This window comes from Bos grunniens, chromosome 25 (assembly GCF_055505025.1).
Source record: "Bos grunniens cultivar Pamir isolate PY7600 chromosome 25, Bosgru_T2T1.0, whole genome shotgun sequence".
NCBI classification, from domain to species: domain Eukaryota; kingdom Metazoa; phylum Chordata; class Mammalia; order Artiodactyla; family Bovidae; genus Bos; species Bos grunniens.
The window spans coordinates 24,338,271-24,362,638 of NC_141189.1; the positions used below are offsets into that span (position 1 = coordinate 24,338,271).

At 39.0% G+C, this 24,368-nt stretch overlaps 1 protein-coding gene across 1 annotated transcript; it reads right to left on the reverse strand.

The window, feature by feature from the left end:
* Nucleotides 1-309: 309 nt before the first annotated feature.
* Nucleotides 310-23,086, reverse strand: ACSM4 (acyl-CoA synthetase medium chain family member 4). Its single transcript, XM_086375470.1, has 13 exons — nt 22,886-23,086; nt 20,735-20,945; nt 17,400-17,607; nt 11,872-12,015; nt 10,982-11,138; nt 8,598-8,677; nt 6,906-7,029; nt 5,945-6,025; nt 5,706-5,807; nt 5,102-5,229; nt 4,910-5,009; nt 1,922-2,041; nt 310-730 (listed from the first exon to the last, which is right to left on the reverse strand). The coding sequence occupies exons 1-13, from the start codon at nt 23,084-23,086 to the stop codon at nt 644-646; spliced, it is 1,743 nt and encodes a 580-aa protein (XP_086231596.1). The 3' UTR covers nt 310-643.
* Nucleotides 23,087-24,368: the final 1,282 nt, after the last annotated feature.

Consider the following 24,368-nt stretch of genomic DNA (forward strand, 5'->3'; position numbering starts at 1 on the left):
TTAATCATAAAAGATGTTTTTATGTCATATTATGTATTAAAAGTTGTGTGTTGTCCAAAAAGTAAAGATACAAATATTAGTTTCTAAAACTAAAAACTTCTAAGCATTTTATGTCTAATTCAAGTGTTAGATATTTTACAGTGAGTTTGCTTCAAAATGAAGTATATAGTATAGTACTTAATTAAGTTCATTTATTGACTTTTGAATTCTTTAGAGTCCTTACTTTAAGAGTAGTATTTTAATTCACCTTAAAGAATTAGTAGCACATAAAGATTTTAAGTAGAAGAAATTGCGTCTTGAGCATTTCTCTTAGAATAGTTCTAATCTTTATTTTTAAAAGATCAGGCACAAGGTAAATTCATTGTCCATTATGTTTTTCTAATTAATCATTTGACTCCTATTTTAAACACTACAAGCCATTTATCGTTGCCTTTGTTGTTTGGTCATCATCATTTTCTTCCCAAATATTTTTAGATTTTTACTTACTTATTTTTTGGCGAAGTGCAAAACAAAAACTCGGTAGAGTTTTTCAACCAGGAAAGATCGTAAGCATTTTAAGATAGTAGTCGCTCAATTATTGGGGAAAAGGGGCTAAAAGAAAGCAGCCCTGTTAACTGCTTAATGCCAGTGTGTTCTTGTCAGGCTATGTTCGACCCCATTCATGGTCTCTTAAAACGTTGCGTTTGATTTTCCCAGTGATTGTCTTTGGGAGTTCTTTAACAAATTCCACCTAGTTAACAGAAAAACATAGTATGAGACACTTGATCAAGTTTACTGTCCCCACTAGTAAAGCATGTGACTTTAAGTGTCTGATCAAGTGTCTGTTGACTTTCAGTGTCTGTTGTGTGAAGCTAATTGAATGTCTTGGTCACCAGAAACTGTTCTGTTTATATATAAAGATGACAGTGGAGCTCCATCATGCTGGTTTTTAATGCTGGTTTGCTTTACAGAAGAACAGTCCCTTTATTCTATTGCTTTCCTCTAATTCAAACCAGACCTAGGTCTCTACTTCCCCAGGGAGATGGTCTAGACCTAGGTCTAGAGACCTAGGTCTCTACTTCCCACAGCTAAATGCAAAGAGAAACATCAAGTTAATTCTCGTTTTTTTTTTTGACCTTTTAAGAACTGGGTCCTGGAAGTTCTGGGGAGATTTTTTAAAGATAATTTTGAGTATATACAATTTCCTACTTAGGCCTTGACTTGACAGTAAAATACTTTCTGATCTCCCTCAAGATATGACTACTGTATTTTAAAATGTCCTCAAACATTTATGAAAAGAAACTAGGCACTGATTAAGTGAACTGAATGGAAATTAGGTTGCTTAGGTTGAAATTAACTACCTTTTAGCTGAAATGATGCCAACTGAAACTGAATTCTTACGTAGAGGATCAGTCAATATCAACTAATAGGATTCTAGGACTAGAAGGAAATTGTAGTGCCATCTGTGTGTCTTTATATAGAATTGTCCTTAAATCCCTCCTTTGGAGAAGGTTTCAGGAAAAATTCCACAGTTTCTTTGGATGGTATTTTCTTCCTGTCCCTTGAATTTGATCCCTTAATACTTAAAGTCACATGCTTTGAATTTAGAAAGGTATAATGGCCCAAAAGTACTATGATAGATAAGTCGTGCTGTCTTTGAAAACGATTGGCCACTATTTTTTTTTCCTTATATGAAATGGGACTGATTAGTCTGATAAGGATCTTTAGTAGTTACTTAGTATTGTAGAGATGACCAAAGATTCTAATTCTTCAAACATCTGTAGTATCTTAATATAAAGTATTTTAAAGCAAAATTCTTAAAGTTGAAACAGGTGTCCTCTACTTGTATAATGAGTTACTATAAAATCAAAAGCTAATATATGTACTTACTAGTTTAGATATTTATTTGGTAACACATTTAACTTTTGGGCACAATACTTGCCTTTCTTGGATACTTGTAAGGTGCAGTTGATTTTTTTACATGATCCTGAAGTTCAAGAGTTAATTTCTCTGGGTTGGATGATTTAAAGGGTGCAGATAAAACAACAAAAGCTTTCACTACCTGTAGGGGGAAAAAAATCAATTTATATCAATATATTTCTTTTTCAGACACATGAAAGAGTTTGGAATCAATGGCAAACACCAATACTTAATTGTTTGTTAATAGTAGATTGAGTAATACATGCATATGCTGGAGATCACCTATGAACAAAGCTTGAATACAACTATACAGTGAGGTTTTGAGATCTAATTCCAGATAAATGGTTTGAGAGAGTGAGGAATGCAGTGGTTCAATAAAGCTAAAGGCTTCATTTTATTTTCATGTCACACTAGTATTTAACATTTCAACCAGACTAATCCTGTTTATTAAATAGGCAGTCCTTGATTGACAGGTAGCCACTTATTCCATCATACTTAAGAAGTAGTAGAGGATTATTGGAGGTTTAGAGAATATGTGTTTTGAGAGGATTTTGAGGAGGCCTGATGGAGAAAGTGTGTATGTTGAGAAATGGACTCAGAAAGGACTGATCTACTATAAAAAGTCTTTCTTGCCTGATATTTTTTGCTTCTCTTTGTAATACTGTTTAAAACCCACTAACTAGATAACTACTGAGGTGAACATAAGTTATTAACAATTCATACATTGATTCTAATTCATGTTTAATTCTGATATTCAGCTGAAATGGTTGTATTGAGACAAGGAGAATTTGGTGACAGGAGAAAAGTATTTTGGACAACAGAATCCATTGATCATGGAAGTGATACTGGAGGTATGAGTATGGGATCCACAGAAGGTCATGTATAATTTGAGCCAGGAATACAGAAAGAGATGTGGGAGAATGCTGATAAGCAAAGTGTTTTTGAAATTTCAGTGTAAAGTATATAGGAAACTTCCACGAGGAAAAGAAAATTCTCTCTTCCATACTATTTGACTTCTTCCTAGAACTAAGGCTGGAGCTTCCCTGGTGGCTCAGATGGTAAAAAATCTGCCTGCAATGCAGGAGACCTGGGTTTGATCTCTGGGTCAGGAAGATCCTCTGGAGAAGAAAATGGCAACCTACTCCAGTATTCTTGCCTGGAGAATTCCATGGACAGAGGAGCCTGATGGGCTACAGTCTATGGGGTCACAAAGAGTTGGACACAACTGAGCTGTGGAAAATTCTTAAAGAGATGGGTATACTAGACTACCTTACCTGCCTCTTGAGAACCTGTATGTAGGTCAACAAACAACAGTTAGAACCAGACATGGAGCAATGGACTGGTTCCAAATTGGGAAAGGAGTCTGTCAAGGCTGTATATTGTCACCCTGTTTATTTAACTTACATGCAGAGTGCATCATGGAAAATGCCAGGCTGGATGAAGCTCAAGCTGGAATCAAGATTGCCAGGAGAAATATTAATAACCCCAGATATGCAGATGACACTACTCTAATGGCAAAATGCTAAGAGGAACTAAAGAGCTTCTTGATGATGGTGAAAGAGAAGAGTGAAAAAGCTGGCTTGAAACTCAGCATTCAAAAAACTAAGATCATGGCATCTGGTCCCATCACTTATGGCAAATAGATGGGGAAACAATGGAAACAATGAAAGACTATTTTCTTAGGCTCCAAAATCATTGTGGATGGTGACTGCAGCCATGAAATTAAAAGACACTTGCTTCTTGGAAGGAAAGCTATGACAAACCTACACAACATATTAAAAAGCAAAGACATCACTTTGCCAACAAAGGTCCATATAGTCAAAAATATGGTTTTTCCAGTAGTCATGTATGGATGTGAAAGTTGGATCATATAAAAGGTTGAGTGCTAAAAAACTGATGCTTTCAAATTGTGGAGCTGGAGAGGACTCTTGAGTGTCCCTTGGACAGCAAGGAGATCAAACCAGTCAATCCTAAAAGATATCAACACTGAATATTCATTGGAAGGACTGATGCTGAAGCTGAAGCTCCAATACTTTGGCCACCTGATGGGAAGAGCCAGCTCACTGGAAAAGACCCTGATGCTGGGAAAGATTGAAGGCAGGAGGAGAAGGGGGCGACAGAGGGTGAGATAGTTGGATGGCCTCATTGACTCAATGGATCTGATTTTGAGCAAACTCTGGGAGATAGTGAAGGACAGGGAAACCTGGTGTGCTGCAGTCCATGGGGTCCCAAAGAGTCAGACACAACTGAGCAACTGAACATCAAAAACTAAGGCTACTTTTGTCATTCCCTGAAGTCGCTTTCATTGGGTCCTAATTAGGATTGTGGTATTTGTTTGGGAACTTGGTCACAATCTCTTATTTGCACTGTTTCTGTGAGAAAGTATAGTACGCATTTCACGACAATCATACATATAGTAAAATCTGCTTTTGCTTGTGCAGTATCTGGTCTTCCCTTTTCAGTAACAGCACCCTGATTTGCCTGTGGAGGATTACTTTACCTCTCTGATGGAGTTGACACTAACTCCTATGTCCAATGACTGGCATATGATCCAGGTTGAGCCAGACAGCAAAGATCTTTGCAAAGACAGCAAAAAGCTGTCTCCTTTCCTGGGGTTGTCAAGGTGTAATTTGTTAAGTATATATGGTGTTTGTTACTGTCAGGTGGGAAGAACCTGCCCAAATAGTGCCAACATAAGGAACGGCAGAGCAAGAAATAGAGACAGACTTAGTTTTGCTAATATCACATGAACCCTTGGATGTGTGAGCCAATAGATTGTTTTTTTTTTTAAAGAAATATAAGTCAGTTTGAGTTGAGTTTCTGTCATTTGCTACTAAAAGAATCTTAAAACATTCCCTTTGGTACACAACTCACTTGTAAAGTTGATTGCCTAATATATATTGCCATGTGTGTCTCATTACATGACTACTTTTGATTCATTCTTTAAAGTGGTTAGATGGGCAACTTGAAAATATGAGATTGCTGCTTTAATTAGTGACCTTCATACTACCTCTCCTCTGACTGGATCTGGACTGCTGACAACAGCTGATTCAACGACCGCTGGGTGCTCAATTAGTGCACTCTCCACTTCAAATGGCCCAATACGGTACCTAGAAGGGGAAAAGAAGAAGCCTTTGATATCTACACCGAAGTAGATTTCCCTGGTAAATTGTGACTTTCTAAAAGTACCAAATGTACATACCCAGAGGATATGATGACATCATCAGCTCTGCCAACAAACCAGAAATAACCATCACTGTCCATCACTCCTCTGTCTCCAGTGATGTAAAAATTCCCTCTTATGGTGGCAGCAGTTTTCTCTGGATTGTCCTATGAATCAAACATGACATTGGGGATTAGTTTGATCAGAATAGAAGGGGTGTGGCACCCATGAAGTGACTAGTACATTTCATATTCTATTTCTAAAAAAAAAAATTTAAAAAGGTAGTTCCTGGCAAAGAATACAAAAGAATACAAGAGTATAATAAAAAATATTATCTATGCCACCCATGGCACCACATATCTACCTCCCCCCACCCCCTAAAGCCTATCCAGGTGTCCTTCCTGAGGACAACCAAAGTAGCTGGTTTCTTTCACATAGAGTTTAATCTTCACAAAATCCTTAGGAGAGAGATAATATATCTATTTTTTTCATTTTACAGCTGATGAAATAGACTTGGATTTTGTGACTTGTCCAAGGTTACATAGCAAAACATGTGGGATATGAAATTTGGACCCAAGTCTATATGACTCCCTATTATACCACCTTTTCTATTAAAGTCTATTAAAGTTCTACATTCTTGTACCACATATTCAGAGAAGAAACAGAAGGGTCGTGTAGATGTTAGCCTGAGGGCAATTTCCCCTTCTTTTCCAGGTGGTAGGATATTGCCATTTTCATCAATAATCTAGAATGAAAGAAACAGTTTAGGTACCTAAAACTTTCTTTACACAAAATGAAAATGGGTTATTAATAGTTCTGTAATGAATAGCAGGAATCTGAAATAGTCTCTCTTCTTTGCTGAACCAGTTGGGTATTACCCACCTGCACATCGTAGGGTAGTACTCCTTTCCCCATTGAGCCTGGTTTAATTTCTTGTCCTTTCTGATTGGCACAAATTATTCCCTATTAAGAGAATATATTTTATGTCACTATGTAAAAATTCACTTTTCTGTAGCTATTAATATATCATGACAATGAAATCCAAGACCCAGTTTTGACTGATTTTTCAAGTATTCAAGCTCATCTTCCAAAATATATTATTTGAGACTGCTGCTGCTGCTGCTAAGTTGCTTCAGTCATGTCCGACTCTGTGCGACCCCATAGACGGCAGCCCACCAGGCTCCCCCATCCCTGGGATTCTCCAGGCAAGAACACTGGAGTGGGTTGCCATTTCCTTCTCCAATGCATGAAAGTGAAAAGTGAAAGTGAAGTCACTCAGTCATGTCTGACTCTTCGAGACCCCATGGACTGCAGCCTACCAGGCTCCTCCGTCCATGGGATTCTCCAGGCGAGAGTACTAGTAGTTCTCAAACTTGAGTATGTATCAGTTAAAACACATTGCTGGGGCCCCATCCCAGTTTCTCATTCATAGGTCAGGGAGAGGCCAGGGTATTTGAATTTGTATTTCTACCAAATTCATAGGTGCTACTGATACTGCTGGTTTGGGGACTACACTTTGAAAATCACTCCTTTTGGCTGAGTACCATTAAGTGCACCTTAAGTTCTATTAAGCCCACTGGGACTCTCTGGGGTCCTTCCCAGTGCATTGGAAAGATGAGCTATTCAATTTTGAACCTCTTCAGTCTCTAACACCTCTGAGACTTAGCCTGTGTGAGGAGGCAGGAAAGCCAAGAATAATCATAATTCCCCTTCAGTCAAACCTAGTCGGGCAATTTAGAAGTTTTAGGAAATACCATCACAATTTAGAGCATGATGGGAACACTTCAGGGGCTCAGTTGACAGTCCTGGGGTTGAAAGGCTAAACTTTGTCCATTAAACATACCACTTCTGTCTGTCCGTAGCCCTCATACAGCTCCAATCCAGTTTGCACTTTCCACTGTTCCAGCACCTCTGGATTGAGTGGCTCCCCTCCTGTCAAGCAATGCCGCAGCTTCTTGAATTTATATCTGGAGAGAGAGTTTCACTGGGGTCTTTGGGGAGCAAAATATGAGTGGCTTTCATTGGCAGATAACTAGGACATTGGAAACAAGCAAAGAGTGAGGAAGGGCAAGTCTTAGGAAAGTTCATTCAGAGAATATTTGTTGAGCAACTACTCTTGTCAGATGTTGTTCTAGGCACATGGGGTATGTTATGATTAAAACAGTTTCTTGGTGGAGTTTACATTAACAGGTCATTCAAGAGAGGAAAATGTTGGAGAAAATGCTAATAATGATATTAAGAACTTATTAAGAGCCAAGAAATATGGCAGCTAGTATTAATAGAACATTTATGATGTTACAAGGGCTTGTGGAGCACTCTCATAATCTTCACAAACTCTGTTTTACAGATGAAGACATTGAGGTTGAAAAAAGTTAAAGAACTTGCCCAAGCCCTCCGAAAGATAAAGAGCAGAGTTGAATAATCTGTACTCTACACTTATCACTTGTCAAGTATCTCATTCACCAAACATGCTGCTGTTGTTGAATTCTTACCACAACCTGTGAGGTGGCTCTTAAATATCTCTTATGGATGGAGTTAAGGGAGCCTTAGCAAGGTCCTCTTGAGTGATTGAGATCCACTATTAGGAGCAGAGTCCACCTGTTTGACTTTGTAGCATGAGCTTTTAACCAGTGGCCTACTACTCAATTGCCCAGCCAGGTTCAGGTGAGAAAGCTTGGAACAGCTCAATTCTAACATAGTGAGGTCCATAATGGGAGGGAGGGTTTGGTAGAAAATGAATTGGGCCTATTCAGAATAGAAGTCCTTAAATTAATCTTAAAATTTGAGCAAGATGTTCACATTCTGAGGGCCACAAGGAGTTGATTAGGAAAAGGGAAGATTCATGTCTCCTTTATTGTTTCTCATAGCTATCTCCCTCCTAGACATCCACACCTTGGGGGAAGCCTTTTTTCTGTTTGTTTTGTCTTTAAAGGATCCAGGTTTAGGGGAGAAGCAGGTGACTGTAATGACTTAAATTGTTTCTTCCTTTCTCTCTCTCCTTATGTATTAAATTCATGTTAGTTAAATAAATATACTTTGCAACTTCACCTAATGTTCAGGTGATTTGGCTAAGTTGAATATAAGCTTTAAGTCATAAGACTTTATTAACTTCAGGGCAGTATCAATATAGATGTGTGTGTGTGTGTGTGTTTAGAGCAGGGGTGATAAAAGCACTGGGATTACAGAACTCTTGTTGTCTCTGGAAGTGTTCTGTTGTTCCAGTGATTCTTAAACTGGGGATGTTGGGGGCCAGGGGTGGGAGGTTGCCCTCTAGGAGACTCTTGGTAATGTCTGGAGACATTTTTGATCATCACCACTGATGGAGAGGGCAGTCCTACTGATATAGGTTAATAGTAGGTAGAGGCCAGGTAGAATGCTACAAAGCAAAGGACAGCACTCCATGACACAGAATTATTTGGTTCAAAATGTCAGTAATGGTGAGACTGAGAAACTATCTTGTACTGAAAAGGGGAGATCTGTGTTGCTGGATTATAACTTTTGTTTGTGGTTCAAATGGAGATTTCTGCCCAAATACCTCTTAAGGTCTTTTTGCACAAGCATCCGGTACACGGTGGGAGCACTGCAGAGGGTCGTGATGGGATAAGTGGTAAGCGTCTGGATGATGGAGAAAGACGAAATATCAGCAGTGGTTAATTAAAGGCAATGACTGGAGCTGATGTCTACAACCTCCTCTTTTCTTTCATTGACATGTGATCATCTCATGGAAAAATACCAATAACCTCAGATACACAGATGATACCACTCTAACAGCAGAAAGCAAAAGGAACTAAAAAGCCTCTTGATGAGAGTGAAAGAGGAGAGTGAAAAAGCTGGCTTAAAACTCAACATTAAAAAAACTAAGATCATGGCATCTGGTCCCATCACTTCATGGCAAATAGATGGGGAAACAATGAAAACGGTGAAACACTTTATTTTCTTGGGCTCCAAAATCACTGTGGATGGTGAAATTAAAAGACACTTGCTTCTTGGAAGGAATGCTATGACAAACCAAGACAATGTATTAAAAAAGCAAAGACATCACTTTGCCGACAAAGGTCCATATAGTCAAAAATACGGTTTTTCCAGTAGTCATGAATGAATGTGAGAGTTGGACCATATAAAAGGCTGAGTGCTGAAAAACTGATGATTTCAAATTGTGGTGCAACCATGAAATTAAAAGACACTTGCTTCTTGGAAGGAAAGCTATGACAAACCTAGACAACATATTAAAAAAGCAAAGACATCACTTTGCTGACAAAGGTCCATTTAGTCAAATCTATGGTTTTTCCAGTAGTCATGTACAGATCTGAGATTTGGACCGTATAAAAGGCTGAGCGCTGAAAAACTTTTGCTTTCAAATGTGGACTCTTGAGAGTCCCTTGGACAGCAAACAGATCAAACCAGTCAAACCTAAAGTAAATCAACCTTGAATTTTCACTGGAAGGACTGATGCTAAAGCTGAAGTGCCAATACTTTGGCCATCTGATGTGAAGAGAAAACTCATTGGAAAAGACCTCAATGCTAAAGATGGAAGGCAAAAGGAGAAAATGGTGTCACAGGATGAGATGGTTAGAGAGCATCACTGACTCAACGGACATGAGTTTGAGCAAACTCTGGGAGATAGTAGAGGACAGAGAAGCCTGCCATGCTTCTGTCAGTGTGGCAGCAAAGATTCAGACACAATTTAGCAACTGAATGAAAACAATTTTAATATTTGTATTTAATATTACATGAAACAGTTATATCAGTATTATATTAATATATAATTTGTCAATGACATATAAGATATTTAGATCTTACACATTTAATATTTTATAAAAGAATATTTTATTTTAATATTTATTCTCATTTTGTCTCATTGAATATACTAAATAAGAATACTAATAATGTTATATGTAATTATATGTGATGGTATATTAACATATTATTAAATATTTCTATTTAAATATTATAACATATTTAATACTTTATGAAAGAGAATATTTCATAAATAATAAAATATTCTTATTTTATAAATGTTGGTTTTAAAACTGTAAAATTAACTTATCTACTTCAAGTAACTTTACAAATCTGATGTAGAGACCCAAGTTCTTATGTTACTCTAAATTTCTGTGAAAACTCATAAACCATCTCGTCAAACCAGTTGGCAAAATAACAGGGTGAGCATAGCTTTTAGTCACACACAGGTGTGGTGCTTTTAATAATAAGTATTTTGTTAAACTTGATTGATCATTCATGGAGTTGAAAAATAATTGGCCTTGAATCACATTTTTCTAAAGGCTAAAGAAACTGGAGCCATCTGATATCTCATTCTAGCTGTTGCTGGCTGAGAAGGATGGATGTTCCTGGTTTCAAGAAGAATATTGGGTTCTGAGAATTAGCAAAGTGAGAAGCACAGGGCGAAGGGAGAATGAAAGGCACTACTCTGGGAGAAAGGTGACACCACCTTCATCTCCTCTACACAGGAGTTCGGATTTATCAACTATTGTCTTTGTTTCACTGAAACAGAAACCAAAGATTTATTTAGACTTGAGACTTAATCTGTTATTTAGAACCAGACTCTCAGGCAGTCGGACACAACTGAGCGACTGAACTGAACTGAACTGAACTGAGACTTAATCTGTTATTTAGAACCAGACTCTCAGGTGGCCACTGATTTAGTGATACTAGCAAATTCTGAAGAATTTGAAGCACAAGAGGGGTTTTATGCTTAAGAGCATTGTGGGTGTTCCTTCTTCACTCTGTTAAATACATTTTAAAGCCAAGTCTCTGGAGACTTTACTTCTTAAAAAAGAAATGGTTTTCATAAGCCCAAGAAGTCCTGCATTCTGAGGAATCATGTCTCTATGGTTTTGGGAAAGACGAGAGAAACCTATATGTAATTTAGAAAACTATATGTAATTTGAAGTAGTGACTTACATCCAGGAAAGTGTTGGTGTCAAACTGGGCCATCCGATGCACAAAGACACAGGCTCCTTGAAGCCAGGAGGAAAACACACTGCCAATGGCAGCCTTGATCCAGCCAGTGTCAGACATGTTCCATATGATATCTGTGGACTTCAGGTCTAGCCAATACCTAAGTGATATGGGGAAGCAACAATACAGACCAAGCTGAAATAAAACAAAGAAACAGGAAAGTAAACAAATTTGTGTCCTTAAGGAACAGCCTTGCCTTGGAACCTCAATGGCTATGGAGAAGGGTCAAAAGAAGCCCCATGCCCGGATGAGCAGCACCACCTCTCATTCTTGATAGAGGGCTTTTCAGAATCTTAGGTAGTCTGAGAGTAGACTGGGAGTCTGGGTTTGGCATGGTTTTCTGAGTTTGTCCACTGAGGTGACAACTATTTACTGAGCAAATATTATATGATAGACATTGTTCTATAGCAGAGGGCAAGGAAGACCAGATTTCTTCCCTGTTTTAAGGGAGATAGATAGTGAATAAGTATCTAAGTAAATATCACAATTTCAAATAGTGATAAGTGCTATGAGGAAAATGAAATAGGGTAATGTGATAGTTTTAGGACATCTTGGACGGCCTTTCTGGGTGGGCAAATTTATGTGGCCAAAAGGAGAAGGAGCCACACGTGCTGTTGTGGGGACTGAATCAAGGTCAGTTCCTAAGTTCTTGCTTGACCAGTTGGTTAGATGGTACAATTTCCTGAATTAAGACATTGAGAGTTCTATTTTGTAGATGTTTCATTGGAAATACCTAATAGCCACCCAAGTAGAGATGCCAACTAGGCAATTGGATATACATATTGGCAGCTCAGGGGATAATTTAAAAAAAAAAAAACAGTTTTCCTCCTTACCTTCCACAGAGGGTATACCCAATTCCCAGGCTGCTCTGAGAGTGTTGGGCCATCTTGGGAGAGCCTGTGGTCCCACTGGTGAAATAAATCGCCATTGGTTCTTGACTTCCTGTCTCCACACAACTGTGCTCTGCAGAGGCAGTTCTGTAAAGTATGGGCCCCAAGATGATGACTGAACATGGCAGACCAGTTTAGCTCTGATATTTCTTTTTTTTGCTTTGCTACTTATGCCTTCTTGACACCAGAATGTAATCCAAAGCCTCCCTGAGAGAAATTTCTCAAGAAAACTTATAGGGACTTCGCAGGGACTGCATGGCTTGTGGGATCTTAGTTCTACATCCAAAGATGGAACCTGTACCCTTGGAAGTGAGGGCATAAAAGCTTAACCACTTAACCACTAGACCACCAGTGGTCTAGACCACTAGATTCTCCAGGCAGGAACACTGGAGTGGGTTGCCATCAATGCATGAAAGTGAAAAGTGAAAGTGAAGTCACTCAGTCATGTCCGACTCTTAGCCACCCCATGGACTGCAGCCTACCAGGCTCCTCTGTCCATAGGATTTTCCAGGCAAGAGTACTGCAGTGGGGTGCCATTGCCTTCTCCGAGTTACTGAGTTAGGAATGGGCATATGATGCAATTAGGAAGGAATACTGCCTCCCCCTACCCCATTCATCTTGCTTTTTGACCTTTGGATATTGTTGCAAGAGTACTTGATGTCTGGAATCAGCCTAGCCATGTTGGGATCACAAGAAGCATTATCATCCACACTAAGGATGGCATGATGGAAAGATGAATGAGTCTAGGTCCATGCTATCTTCAAAAAAACACTGAATTAACCAACTCTCATTCCATTCTACCTCTGTACTTATTTGTAATATAATAAACTTGTATTGTTTAAGCCATGCTTACTTGGGTCTTCTATTGCTAAAGCTAAGAGCACTTTAACTGATAGTAATATCTGTGTAATATTGTCTGCATAGACAGCCCCCAAAATTCCTTCCATCCAAGCATGCCTCACTGAGGGATGGAGCCTGTGTCCTCTCTCCTTGAATCTGGGCTGGTCTTAAGACTTGCTTTGACCAACAGGACATGACAGAAGTTGTGCAACTTCTCAGCCTGAGCCACAAAGGCTTTGTAGTTTCACTTTTCACTGGAACACAGCCACCACATAAAAATGTTCAGATTGTCCTGCTGGAGAGACAGGGCATGTGTGGGAGAAGAGAAATGTTTAACGAACACCAAAGTCTCAGACTTATGAGTGAACCCACTTGGATCCTCCAGCTCCACTCAAGCTGATGTGGAGCAGAGATAAATTGCTTCTGCTGAGACCTACATGAATCTCTAACCCAAAGAATCTTGAGCAAATAAAATGATTGTTTTTATATCACTAACTTTTGAGTTGGTTTGTTACTCAGTATTTAATACCCAATAGAACACCTATGAATTTTTGAAACTCACATATCATCTTTTTAATATCTCAGGTTGAAGGAAACAGAGTTGAGGATACCATTTTAATCCATCCTAATTAGATTAAGATTGCCACTGAAATTTTAAAACAGTAAGGATTAATGATATAAACACACACTATATTGTCAAATATAGTTTCATGAAATATTAATGTGGTTTTCTTGGTAACTTGCCTATCCTACCCCTTGTCCCCTCTCCCCAAATAAAAATAAACCATTCAATTGTATTGACTTTTTCAGTAAAATATATGGTGAAATTGGTATGTGTTGGACTGGAGAAAGGGGAATATCATCATAGTATCTGATACAAACAAGCAAACAAAAACAAACCAAAAAAGCCCAACTCATCTTTGAATGCTTCTTAATCTAGTGTGTAAAACTTTTGATATAAAGCTTTTGATTTTTAAAACAAAGAAACATTATAATCTGTGAGTGACAAGAAGATTTTCAAGCAGGGTTTCCAGCGTATGACTTCTGTCTTTCTTTGCATACCTGAGTTATATATATAATCAGTTTTTTGGAACTGATTATATGCTGATGATTCCAGATTTATATCCTTACCTCCTTGAGCCTGAGACTCAAATATCTACCACTTGCTACACATTTGTTTGTTCTTAGTCCCCTCAATCGGTGGCTCAGACAGTAAAGAATCTGCCTGCAATGTGGGAGACCTGGGTTCAATCCCTGGATTCGATCCCTGGGTTGGGAAGATCCCCTGGAGGAGGGCATGGCAACCCACTCCAGTATTCTTGCCTGGAGAATCCCCATGGACAGAGGAGCCTGGCAGGCTACAGTCTGTGGGGGTGTCAAAGAGTCAGACACGACTGAGCAACTGAGCACACAACTTTAAACTCTTTCTCAAGCTGATAGTATCCCACCCACTAAGTCATCCGAGCTAAAAAGCAGAAGATTCCTGCCTTCATTCTTCATGTTCAATGAGTCTCCAAATCCTTCTAGTTCTTTTTTAGTGTGCCTGCTTCTCTTGGTACTACTCATCAGAGCTTGGACTTAGAATTTCGTCATTGCTTCCCTAGATAAGCCTTTCAGATGGTCTCTCGGATTCCAGTTTGGTTCTATTCAAATTTATTTTTTATGCAGTTGCCAGAGAAATCTATTTAAAACTGGAAACTGACCTTGACACTTCACTTCTTAAAACTCTTCACTGGCTTCCCTTGTCATGTGTGTATTAATCGCTCCGTCGTGTCCGACTCTGTGACCCCATGGACCACAGCCCATTCTTCCATCCATGGAATTCTCTGGGCAAGAATACTGGAGTGGGTTGCCATTTCCCTCTCCAGATCCCTTGTTCATAGGATCAAGTTAAAAATTTAGCATACATGTTCAATCTTTGGGCTTCCCTGGTAGTTCAGCTGGTAAAGAATCCACCTGCAATGTAGGAGACCCTGGTTCTATTCCTAGGTTGGGAAGATCCACCGGAGAATGGATAGTCTACCAACTCCAGTATTCTTGGGCTTTCCTGATGGCTCAGCTGGTAAAAAATATGCCTGCAATGTGGGAGACCTGGGTTTGATCCCTGGGTTGATAAGATCCCCTGGAGAAGGGAACAGCTACCCACTCCAGTATTCTGTCCTGGAGAATTCCATTGACTGTATAGTCCATGGGATCGCAAAGAGTCAGATCTTTATATGAGAGGCTATTATCTGGCTTCTGCTTGCTCTTCTGGCCTCCACTATGACTTCATATTTTCCTTTCTAGCCACCCCCAACTGCTTGCACAAACTTTCTTTGCACATTTTGGGATTTTCTTTGCCTCCATACTTTTTTCATATAGCTCTTCTTCCTGGAACACTGTTTTAAGCCCCTTATGATCAGAATCCAGGGTCTTGAGCTGAAGGGAAGGGTCCTTTTTATTAGGACAGGAAAAGAGAAATATCAGTCAGGCCCATAATTTTAACTGTTTCCCCATTCTAGTATAATATTCTGGAAAATGTTCATGAATGTCTATCCATGGGAGACAGAAGTAGCATAAGAAACCTTAAAGTGAACTCCCAGAAGATTAACTCTAACCAAATGAGATAGTACTGATTATGGCTGTGTGTGGTTTTCTGAGAGAATAGCCAGTTGTTGGCAATTTATGGCTCTCTTTTCCTTAGCTTTTAGAGAAACAATCCATGCCAGTTGTCAAGTTATGACACTCCAAAGTTGTTTGTTTGAAGTGAGGATTCCCTTTACCTTGAAAAATACTCCCCAAATGTATAAATTTCAATTTGAAATTCATGTGAGTTCAAAGTTCTCTGTCTCCTGTGGATTTTGTGATGCTTTAAAGGCTTTCTGGGGACTCAACAGAATGTGGCAGAGTTGTTTAGGACAGGAGTCTTGAAAGTGGGGGAACTTGCTGCCCAGGAGTATATGCAAGATGACTGGAATGAGAAGAAAATAGAATTTCAAATTATATGTATTTTAGAATTCATTCTTTAAAATAATTATTTTTTATATTTGTGTGGTGCACAAAAGTACATGTATATAATTTATAAATAAATAAATACATATGTATTAGGGGAGTGTGTTAAAAATATTTTACTGAGGAATATGAATATTCAATTGAATAATACTACCTTAGGGAATTACTGCACTGCTGAATGGCTTTGTTAATTTCAGACTAATAATAATTACAATTACTATAAATCTTACAGAGTGATTACTCTGTGCCAAGCATTATGCTAAAAACTTCACATGCTTCATCACATTTGATTTTTATACAACTCATTGGGGTAGAAACTATACTATTCTTATTTTATGGATAAGACACAGAGTTTTAGAGATGTTATTTGACTTATCCAGAGGTACTCAGTTTATGAAAGACACAAACAGCATCCTCTGGCATAGCTGTGGGAAAACCTTTTGGGTTTGACCAACAGGGTTTAGTTTTGATTACTGGTAAAATTTTATTCCAGCAATGGAAACTACTTTTATTCAACAGAGTTTATATGTCTTCTTTTTATAAGCTAATCAAAAGTATTTTTTAAAAAAACATAAGCTACTTAACAGCTCTTTGAAGGATAATACATTTAATAAACATTTTACTCCATTTTTTACAGTTTAGGAAGCACTTTCTTCCTTATTAGCTTATTTTATCCTCAAAACAACACTTAAGACATGTGCATCCTTATTCTACATATCAGGAAAACTGAGGTTAAGTGTGCTGTTTTGTTCAGTCCTCAGTAAGCATGTCTTAGGGCCCAACTAAATGGTAGGAACTAGAAATGGAATGATCAGTCAAATAGACAAATAGTGCCTTTGCCTTCTTGGAGCTTACTGTTTGGAAGAGGGATGGAAGTTTTTTCTGTAAAGACCTGGATAATAAATATCTTAGGCTTTGGGGGTCATAGAGTCTCTGCTGTAGCTACCCAACTCTGCTCTTATAAGATGAGAGCCACTCTAAACAATATGTACAGAAATGGGTGTGGTCATGTTCCAACACAACTTTATAAAAGTGAGTGCCATGCCAGAATTGGCCTATGGGTCATCATTTGTCAACTGCAGAGGAGAAAAACAGATAGTAAATACAGGAACAAATGAGTGGATATGATATTTGGATAGTGATGAGTACTATGAAGAAAACAATAGGATGATGTGGTAGACTAGCTTGGAACTGGTGGTCAGAGATAGTCTCACTGAGGATAAGACATTTGAGTTGAAGTTTGACAGGAAGTCATCAACTTCCTGTTGATGAGGGCTGAGGAAGAGCATTCCAGATAGAAAAAACAGCAGGGGCAAAAGCCCTGAGGTGAACCACATTTAAGGGAAAAAAATGGTGGCCAGAGTCAAGGCTGTGAGTTGTGGGAGACGTGCTCCAGGACTTAGGCAAGTACTAAGTCAGGTAGGACACTCATCTCAGGCCCTGGCAAAAAGGAGGGAAATGGGAGCAGAGCTACAGCCCTTTCTCTGTCCTTAAAACGTTTTTATTAGGTGATTTTTTCCTGAGAAGGAGCCTGGATCAACCCACAGCATGCAGGAGTCCTTGGAGGCTAGGAGACTCTGAGATGCAGTTGTGACTGGTGTTATTGCTGGCACTGCAACTAATGTGGGGAAAATACTCACTGAAATAACTCTGGGAAGCTGAGCCACCCATCCTGGCTGTGTGGAGACACCAGGAGTTTGGTCTTCAAGTCTGGACACTCGGACACAATGGACTCCACTGCTGGGATCACCTCCTCACTGGCCACGATGCACTTGGCCTTAGATGCATGCAGCCGATAGAGGATGTCTTTTGCTGTCAGCTGGGTTGTTCCTGGCATGAAGACAAGCCCTGGGAAAGAGACAGGCCTCTGAATAGACTGCAGACTGTGGAAATTTGGGCTTTGTGCCTGCATGGCAAAGAGCTGCAAAATCTAACCTTCAGGTACCCTTGTCTTGGTCTCCAGGAACATCCCGCAGGACCCTGATCTCTGAGAGATCCTTAGAGCACTGGCTTCAGAGTCCGACAGTCCCTGGATCTAATCCCATTCTTGCAACATACTTGCTTTGTGACTTTGAACTTATTCCTTCATCTCTCTGTGTCCTCCTTTCCTTCTTTGTAAAATGGGGAAACTAATAATAAGTCTGGCACATAGTAAGCATTATGCTGTTGTTGTTTAGTTGCTAAGACATGTCTGCCTCTTTTTGCCACCCCATGGACTGCAGCCTGCCAGGCTCCTCTGTCTGCAGGATTTCCCAGGTAAGAATACTGGAGTGGGTTGCTATTTCCTTCTCCAGGGGATCTTCCAGATCCACGGATGGAACCCACATCTCCTGCATTGGCAGATGATTCTTTACCATGAGCCATCATAATGGTGGGCTATTATTATGTACCATTTTAGTCATTGTCATATAACACTTAAACAGTACTTTACATTTTACAGCACTTTACAGGTTTACATTTTCATGAATATCAACTCATCCAATCATCTGAACCTATGGTTTCCAAATGAGTTTGGCAAGATAAGCCACTAGGGATAAGAGAAGAAATTAGAATTTAAAAAATTTATTGCAGATATGGAATTCTGTTTATGACTTTATCTCATTTTTGTATATATTTTTATACATACTGTATTAGCAAAGTAGAACAACTTAAATAACTATATCCAGATGGGAGTATATGTTTCCCAAGAATTTTTATTGATAGATTGTATAGCCAAAAAAAACTTGGAGGCCACTGTTCTAAGCAACCATGTAAATCAATGCAGTTGTTGCCATTTGATGGAATATGAGCCAAGCAAGTGGCAGAGTCAGCCTTCAAGCCTGGGTTTTCTCAGTGGTCTGTGTTCATTGACATATGCCTACATTACTTTGGCAATGCTTCATTTATTCCACTGTTTCACATCATTCTAAACATTGGCCTGTGATGGGCCTGATTTTAAAGTACTAGTTCCTTATGAGAAGAACATATATGGGAGAATTAGATGAAAAACAGAGGGAAAGTGGTTTGTACTTTTTAAAGCAGATCAATGGCAAGAAAGTGGAATGTATGTAAAGCATTACAAAGAGCCACCGCCATTTATTGAGTATGTAATATATGCCTGGTATCTCACTTAAAATTAATCCCAGCAGACAGACGACAACTAGCCCAGGGGCTGTAAAGTAAGTGGCAGAACCAAGATTCAAAGATACACTTCCCAGACTCCAAGACCTGTGTCATATACCAGACTCCTTATTTCTTGGTGAGTTCCCTGAAGTAGGCTAAATAGGAAGATATGGAGTTGAATTCCTAGGAAGGAAACTTCAATTACTGAATGTATCTTAAAAGCTCTTACATGTCATCCCCTCTTGAGAAGATGAATAAATATTTGATGTGATAAGTTAATCAAGAAAATATCTCATCATTCACTCAATATAAAAATTTAAGATTTTGCAAACCATTTGTTCTTAGTGGCTCAGAAGTTATTAGTACTCTTGGGGGATTTGTGATGTGGATGTATTCAATGGATAGCTTGGGGGTCAGGAGTAAATTCTCTTCTAGTGGATTTCAGATTTTTACGCTTTATAGCAAAAGCAAAGTATTTAGCTATGTGGTGCATAGTACTCGTATCTCTGTTTACTGAGATTTAATTATTCTGAACTTGAAAACATAATCCCTCAGGCGCTTGTTTAACATTTAATTAATTGTATATTTTTGACCATTCTGCTTGTGGGTTTGTTTTTAATCTCAGCATTTCACAAATGGCATACATTATGTTAAGTAATATTAGTATATTTTTATGACAAATAAAACCTTTAATCTCTTTCCAACCCACAATTGGTTTCACATTTGCAAATTCCTTTTTATAGTGAATGTAAAAAGAATTTTATATATTGCTATTTTTATGTAATATTGGCAATGAGAGCATTTTTCAACACTATTATGAAATCCTTGTAATTATTCTTTTAATGACATTCCAGCAAATTGAAGCATCATAATTTCAATTAGCAATAACCACACTCTCACTAAACTTTATTCTCAGCTAGTTTTTAAGTTATTTAATAGTTCCTATATAGTTGTTTCCATTTTTTCCTATTATTAATGATATTGCAACAAGCGTTTTTGTGTTCTGTATAGTAGTATATCCTTCGGTATTCTTGTTTATTTTTGATTGACTTATAAACATTTATGTTGTGTGTGCAAACTTTTTCAGTAAAAGGCCAGATTGTAAACATTTTAGGCTTTGTGAGTCATACCATCTCTATTTCAATCAGCAATTCTGCTGTTGTAGTGCAAAAAGAGCTATAGACAATACGTAAATGAGTGAGCATGGCTGTATTCCATTATAACTTTAAAGCTTTACTTACAAAAATAGATGGCCAACTCACTGGCCGTGGTTTCTGCTGAACTCTGTCCTAGAAAGGAAAAGAGTTCTGTAGAAATTTTACTGGGGTACATTATAAATTACTACTGTGGGAGAAAATGTGTCATTTAATACATTAATTTTCTGGGAAGAGGCAAAGGTTTTCCAGCTGGAATCTACAACCTTAGTCTTAAAAGTCATTTTGTTATAGTCCTTTTTTCTTCCTTTTGTACTGCTATGTCAGGGAGAATCCAAATGTATTCAGAGAAGGAAGTTCTGGAGCATCTGGATGAACACGTCATAACCAGCACTGCAAAGAGGTATTGGTACCCACATTTGCTTTTATAGAGTTTTGTGTTTAAGCTCCAATTGCATAGCTTTCTAGCTGTGTGACTCTGGGCAAATTTAACCTTTCTGAACATCAGTTTCCTTTCTCACAAAATGGGCATCACATCAATAATACTTACCTCTTGAGGCAGTGTTTTATTATTGCATCATGACTGCTTCTAATTTCAACCCAGTTTTTCTGTTCTTTGTAAGCATAACTTCAGTCAGGACTAACAATTCAGAAAAACCTCTACTTTCAGTCTTTTTCTGTTTCTGCATGATTTAGAAATGTTAAATATTGGCACTGACCTGTTCTCATACAAGCCACGTTTATAAGCCACCATTCTGGGATTCGGGGAAGAATCACGGCCACTCGGTCTCCTCTCTCTAAACCACAGGGCTTGGTGAGCACATTGGCAGCCTTTCGGGACAAGGAGCCCAGTTCTCCAAAGCTCCATTTCACCTCATCCCCTTTGCCATTCACCCACCACAGGGCTGGGTTGGCTGGTCTCTCTCCTGTCTAGGTATGCATAGGCACATGGGAAAGAGGGGAGAAGGCGTGAATGAGTGGTCATCAAATAGATGGGACATATTTGGTATCTTTCCCTCAGCATTTGTGCTGGTGGAGCCCAGTAACAGAACCAGTTTGTCTGTGGGGGAGCCACTATTCTATCAAATACCGCCTTGTTGAGACAACCCATCAGGGTGCCCGTCCTTCCCTGATCAGCATGTGGGCCTGTGAACCAAGTTGGGCCAATCACACCTTCTGTCCCTGATTGAGTTTTCTGAGAAGAACAAAAAGATAGAAAATGGTTGGAGCAAAATCCGTCTATTGGCTCTTGGTGCTTATACATCTGTCCTGCTTCCTGTCTTTGTGAAAACTCTAGCTTCCAACCCAATTTTGTGACCTCCCCCACATCCCTTTGATAAATTTCTTTCTTGTTTAAGTTAGAGTCTCTTCCAACCAAAAGCCAAAATGAATGGACCAAGACTGATTAGGAACTTATCATTTTTTACCCTCTTTTGGTAAAGAGAAAGCTATGGCTTTCATAGGTAACCGAGAACAAGATGGAGGGCCTTTGTGGAAGGAGCTTGATTGGTTTCTGGAGCAAATGTCTTATAGTGATTCTAGAAGTCTGTACTGTAAAATCTTTTTGCTTTATGTATTACTTGGGGGAGATATTACTCTCCTTTTTTTCCCCTATCTGGAATGCTCCCTTTACCTTCCCTAGTTGGAAAATACTTGGAAGCTCAGTTCTCATTTCACTTCTTTGGTCAAGTCTTTCTTAGCTCCCACTTCTTCTCCTGACTTCTCTGTGTTCCTGCAGCTTTGTATGTACGTTCCCATTTATTCCATTAAACTTTGTGATATCATAAAGGCATCCCTATCCAATGGATTAAAGCTCTATAAGATCAGAAGCTGGTTCATTTACCTTTGAACTGGTGAACTTGGATAAGTAGCTTAACTTCTGTGAGGTTAAGTTCCTTATCTGCAGCCCCCTTATCTGCAGGGTGGTGATGGGGATTTGATGAAATAATACAGATCTGTATTTCTCAATCGTTAGTCATTTGAGTATCACTATTTTTCCAGATCTGTCTACACGTGTGCTATTGTTCTTTGTATTCTTCTTTACACTGTTGACTCATTTTCACTTGAATACTTTACTTAAGAAGGAAAATATGTTTAATTATTAATACCACCATAATGGGAAAATCAGTACAACTTGCTAAAAATGGGTTACTGAAAAATTAATATGTATACTGAAAACAAAATATGTCCCTACATTTTATCTAGAGATTTTCATCTTCTATCTGTGCTCTCTGTTCAAAAGTGAGTGTGTCAAATATAAGCGAGCTGCTAAAGACAATAGATTTGAAGGAAGATTGTCCATTCTATTTACTAGGAAGAATTAACTCCACATATTCAGTACCTTGTACATGTAGCATATATTCTGAAGCACGGGCCCTCGCAGTGCACTTTGGTAAGCATTGATAAGTAAAGTGTTCAGCTTAGTGCCTGGCTGGGGGTGGGGGTCAGTATGCAGGGACCTTGACCTGGGGATACACTAAACACTTCATAAAACATATTGCTTTTTCCTTTTCAACCTCTGCTTCTGCACCAATGACTATTCATAAAACCAAAGCTCAAGTTACTGTTATTTTGTGACCAGACCAAACAGAAGAATTGGAGAACAAAGAGCTGCTATGTTCGACTTGGGGAAAATGAGGGGAAAGAGGCATAATTCTTTGAGTAACCATGATGAGGGGGGCTGAGGATGAAGACAGCCATATGTAGTTGAGGTGCAAAGTTCTTCCCTGGAGAGAGAGAAGGGCAATTGGAAAACAAAGGAAACCAAGAGGTATGAAAAAATGGAATTAAAAATGGCCACAGAACAAGGAAATGGAAGGCTGAGAGACAGGTAGACACCAAGCATTTACAGGAGGCCCGTCATCTTGTACCTTCTCTTTTTGGGACCACTGGTCCAGCACATCCCCAGCAAAGTTAAAGTTCTTAGGCAATGATCTCTCACAGCGATTTATGGCTTCAAAGTCCGCGAGAGTCAGAGGCGCTCCCAGCTGGTGACTTTTGTGAAAGCGCCGGCCAATTGGCTTTGTGAGCCAGAAGAATCTGAATGTCTGGTAGCGGAAAAAAATCTTCATGGTTCCAAAGGGCTTTGTTAGCTTGTGCGGATGTGGAAATACTGCAGTCTGTGGGGAAAGATTGGTGAGGAGTGTTAGTCTCTTCCCATGCTCTGTGGTGAGATTGGGAAGCGGACCTGTAGCTGTGTACCCTCAGGAGTTTGGAAAACACCTGAAAACACCCCATCCTTCTTTAGAGCTGATGATTTCGCCCTCATCAGCCCTCTACTACTAGACTCTTGCTCTTCATTCTCTTTGTGACCAGGTTAATCTTAAAAATAACAGCAACAACAACAGCCCACAACTATAGAGTTGTCAAGCTCCTATCTTCTGTTCCTACCTTCTTCCCAAACACATGATAGACAAACAGAATATTTGCTGCCTGGATTGACATTCACGACCTCCTTCTCTCTGCCTCATGCTCTGTTCTAACTCTATCTGCTAAGTCCTCTCTCGAATTTCCTCTTCCAGTAAAGCAGCCCACTCACTTTTCGTAAATGTCTGTTCCCACCACTTAGATTTGACCTGTCATTCCCCTGGTTTCTGGGCCATGCTTCCTGCCTTCATTATAGCTCTTTAGACACCTTGGTGTAAGTACTGGATCAGTCATTTTCTGGCTGTAGGGCTTTAGGAAAATTATCTTTCTTACACCTCAATTTCCTCATGTGTGAAATGGGGAAAAATACAGCACCTCTGTCCTAGGGTTATTATGAGAATTTAATAAGATAATGTCTGTAAAATGCCCAGCATGTAAAAAGTGTCTTCAAAGTGTTAACTAGTGCTATTGTTAAGATCATTTTCATTAGCATAGTTCCATGAAACAGTCTTACAACATGAATCAGGAAACTTGTGATTTACTCTCAACTCTTTCAAGACTAGCTTTATGACATTGGTAAAGTAACCTTCTTCCCTTTCTGTACTGCCATCTGTATTCTAACATTTTTTTCCCTAATTCTCTGATTTATTTCCTTTGAATTTCCATAACATGCATCTATACTATTCATGCAACAGTTGTCTACCTTGTGTCATTAACTCTTGTTTTTAACATATGTGCCTTGTCTCCTAACCTATCTTGATGTGAGTAGGGGTTATGCTTTGCACCCTTAGCACTTAACATGTCTCATACAGCTATCTTCAGTAATAGAGATTGGAGTGCCAACCACCTTACCTGCCTCCCGAGAAACCTGTATGCAAGTCAAGAAGCAACAATCAGAAATGGACATGGAACAATAGACTGGTTCAAAATTGGGAAAGGAGTGCGTCAAGGCTGTATATTGTCACCCTGTATATTGTTTATTTAACT